Source organism: Dendronephthya gigantea, unplaced genomic scaffold, assembly GCF_004324835.1.
Source record: "Dendronephthya gigantea isolate DGI-Jeju-01 unplaced genomic scaffold, DenGig_1.0 000136F, whole genome shotgun sequence".
Taxonomy (NCBI): Eukaryota; Metazoa; Cnidaria; class Anthozoa; order Malacalcyonacea; family Nephtheidae; genus Dendronephthya; species Dendronephthya gigantea.
The window spans coordinates 512,030-515,516 of NW_021163146.1; the positions used below are offsets into that span (position 1 = coordinate 512,030).

Below are 3,487 nucleotides of genomic sequence, written 5' to 3' on the forward strand. Positions count from 1 at the left end.
TATGCTCTTTCCTGTATTTTTTTGGCTGTTCTGATCATGCAAATGAAAGACACTTCAGCGGAAGACGATGGTCACCGTAATTTGATCAACCAAAAGCTCTTGTTATCAGTTTTCAAATCGATGGGATCATATTCCAAATACGCGGTTGAAATGTTCGTTAGTATATCTCAAATTGAATGCATGCTTACACCTCGTCTCTCAGAAGAGTTTAAATGGGGATTTTTTTCGAACTGGAGAGGGGGCATCGGGAATAATATTAAAGATGACTTGGCCCAAGAAATTTCAAATCGAATTGGCAAGTGTATTGTCCAAAGAATGGGCCCAAACAAAACCATGGCTTCAATAAGCAAAGTTTGTAAGGCAAGTTCTGGTATACATCTTCTTGTAGAGCAGTTTGATGCCTCTCTACATATCCATGCGAAGTCTGTAAAGCATACAACCCGTGACTCCCTAAAGGATGAAAAAGAGATGGTAAATGAGATTGTGCAATTGGATCCTTTTAATCATGTTCCAGAAAGGCATCATGACAGTTTTCCAAACATTAAGAAGAGTCCATTAAAGTACTTGAATGTAGTCGAATTTCATAAATGGCTAGATAAGCACAAAACTGAATTTCCAAATTGAGTTGTTCTTTGAAATTGAGTACCCTTTATGCAGGTTTAAGAAATGGTAATTAACTCTCTGTGAAGTAAAAGAATATGTGATTATGACAAAAGTGTTAGGTAAAGAGTCATCTGAAGTTCTAAGTAAACTTGTTTGGAACAACTATTCAACGAAATTGTTTGAACATGAGCAATTTCTGTTGATACAGTAGCAGCCAGCCGGACATTAGGTCATCCTATGCTAATATCTTGTTGTTCATTGATTGTGAAAACAATGAATTTCTACAGAAATGAATAATTATAATGACTTGACATTTGCATAGCAGGACAAAATCATCAGGCTTGCTACACCAATGTAATGGCACATACATATCATCTAATACCTTATAGTGACATCACTTGATTAAACAAGTGTGCTCATTTATGATAGAGAATATCTTGGAAGAACATACTTCATCCCATATGCCAAAATTGTTAAGGAGGTCTGATTCCAATTCAATGTACTCAATTTGCATCACAACCCTTTCAGCTAGGTATTCATCAATTAACATTGAAGGAATTAACAAACACTCTGATTTTTCTTCAGACTGATAGTTGGACAAGACACTATTGATCAGGCTCACCAAAACAGTACCATCACCTTGTAGACGCCTCACTTTAGAAACTTCTAAGCTGACAACAGTATTTGTATACTCCTCATTACATACAGAGCAACAATTTTCTTGCCGTGGTGTAGTAAATCCAAAATATTCTAGAAGCTGCTTTCTTAAGCAGACTTCTCTTGACTTGCAGTAGCTCTTCATTGATTCTTGAATATGCTTTTTATGACTTCCAATGTCAGAATTGTTGTAATATAATGTTGCATATGACTGAATACCAGTACGACCAGCACGACCAATCTCTTGCATGTAACTTTCTAAAGTACTTGGAGGGGATATGTGAATCACTTGAGCAACATATGGGGCATCAACACCCATACCAAGTGCTGATGTTGCAAACAGTACCCTGACCGTTGAGTCCTTTTTCTTTATTTCTTCAATTAATTCCCTTTTCATTCGACTTGTTTGGGGAGAATGAAACTGGGCAAAAAGTCTTGCCATAGGTTCTTCACATCCATTAACATACTGTTCATCTTGCAGAATTCTTTCAAACAATCGGTAGGCATGTGCACAGTATTTCAGTTTCATATAGATAATTGTCATTGGGTAGTTTTCTTTTTTAATCAATAGTTCCTTTGCAACAGGTCCCAGAATTTCATTATAACTTTCAAACTTTTTGTGATCACTTGAACGTACTTTCTTTCCAAGATATATGTTCTCTCTGTTTGGGTTTACTGTAACAATCTTGCAGTCTTTTTTCAATTGGAGTTTGTGTTTTAAATCATTTAATAAATGAGGTGGGGCTGTAGCTGTTAAAGCCAGGGTTGGAACATTAGGGAAAAATGCTTTTAAAATAGACAGTTCACCAAAATCTTTTCTAAACTCTTTCCCCCTAAAATATTCATTAGTACAACATCAGCGACTAACCATGGCTGAATAAACATTACCTCCTATTATAAACTTATAACAAACAAAATAATATATGATTGAATTTACCTCAATCACCTACACCAGAAGATATTTTAATCAAGAAAACGTCAGAAAGCGTTTTGCAACTAATTCTTAATGCAATACGTGCAAGTATGCATGATTGGGTCAAACATCACACTAGAGTTAAATGCTGAAGGAACGACTTACAATTACATACCATAACTCGACACAATGAGCCTCATCTATTACACAACCAACAACGTTCTCTTGAAACACTTTACTTCCCATCAGTTCCCTTCCTTTAGATTTCAACAGGGCTTCCGGGTGTGCAAATACAATGGAAGTATTGCCATTTACTATTTCTTGTTCTACATCCATCAGCGTTTCCTTCAAGTGAATTTTGCGATTTTCACTACCTTCCGTGAACAAGTCTTCAGCCGGTTTCCGCTCGTTAATGGCAAATTGTATGACCCCAGCGGAAATATTTATTGCACTCAGCACCCTCAGCTGGTTTCCACAATAGAGTTTAGAGGACAAATCACAATTACTATATTTTTTCGTGATTTTACGGGAATTAGATCTGGCAACAGATGGAAAAGCATAGATTTCCCAAAACCTGTCGGGAGTACGCCAATAACATCACATCCTTTAAGCAAATACTCCAGGCATTTCATTTGCAAAGGTTTAAAATTTATAGAAGGAAAATTTCTCCACTGTTGGCAAACTTGCACTCTCTTGAAAAGTTCAAGGAACCCTACTACATCAGAATAATACGCCATATTGAATGTCTTTCGCTAATTATTCATATGTTTAATTTATGTTAATTTAGAACACCCACTATACGTGGGTGTTCTGAAAACACGTGACCGGCCGATGCCAGGGCCAATTTCCCCTTTCCCCCTCTTTTTTGAAATTGGCCCTGGGAACGAGGTTGGCGGAAAAAAGGGTAAAACGCGGAAAAGAGGGTAAAATGCGGAAAAGAGGGTAAAACGCGGAAAAAAGGGTAAAACGCGGAAAAGAGAGTAAAACGCAGAAAAAAGGGTAAAACGCGGAAAAAAGGGTAAAACGCGGAAAAAAGGGTAAAACGCGGAAAAAACGGTAAAACGCGGAAAAAGGGGTAAAACGCAGAAAAGCGCTTGCCATGCGGCGTGCGTGAACCTTAAGCCTGGTTTCCATAGACGCCGACGTGGGCAAAGTATTATTGTCGGTGATTATTGTCTTTTATTGATGAGTGAAATCTTTTGTCTTAAGCTTTCTGCAATCATTTTCTCCTTGGATGATTACAAACAATGAGTCAGCGACAGGTCGGCGTCATATGGAAACCAGGTCGGCGTCGCAAATATGGAAATTAAACAA

General features: G+C 37.5%; 1 protein-coding gene across 1 annotated transcript; it reads right to left on the reverse strand.

Moving 5' to 3' along the window:
* Window positions 1–366: 366 nt before the first annotated feature.
* On the reverse strand, window positions 367–2,490 carry LOC114536434 (ATP-dependent DNA helicase Q-like SIM). The gene is made up of 3 exons (XM_028557794.1): window positions 2,349–2,490; window positions 986–2,093; window positions 367–450 (listed from the first exon to the last, which is right to left on the reverse strand). Exons 1-2 carry the CDS (start codon window positions 2,417–2,419, stop codon window positions 998–1,000), a joined length of 1,167 nt encoding a protein of 388 aa, XP_028413595.1. The 5' UTR covers window positions 2,420–2,490; the 3' UTR covers window positions 367–450; window positions 986–997.
* Between the last annotated feature and the right edge of the window lie 997 nt (window positions 2,491–3,487).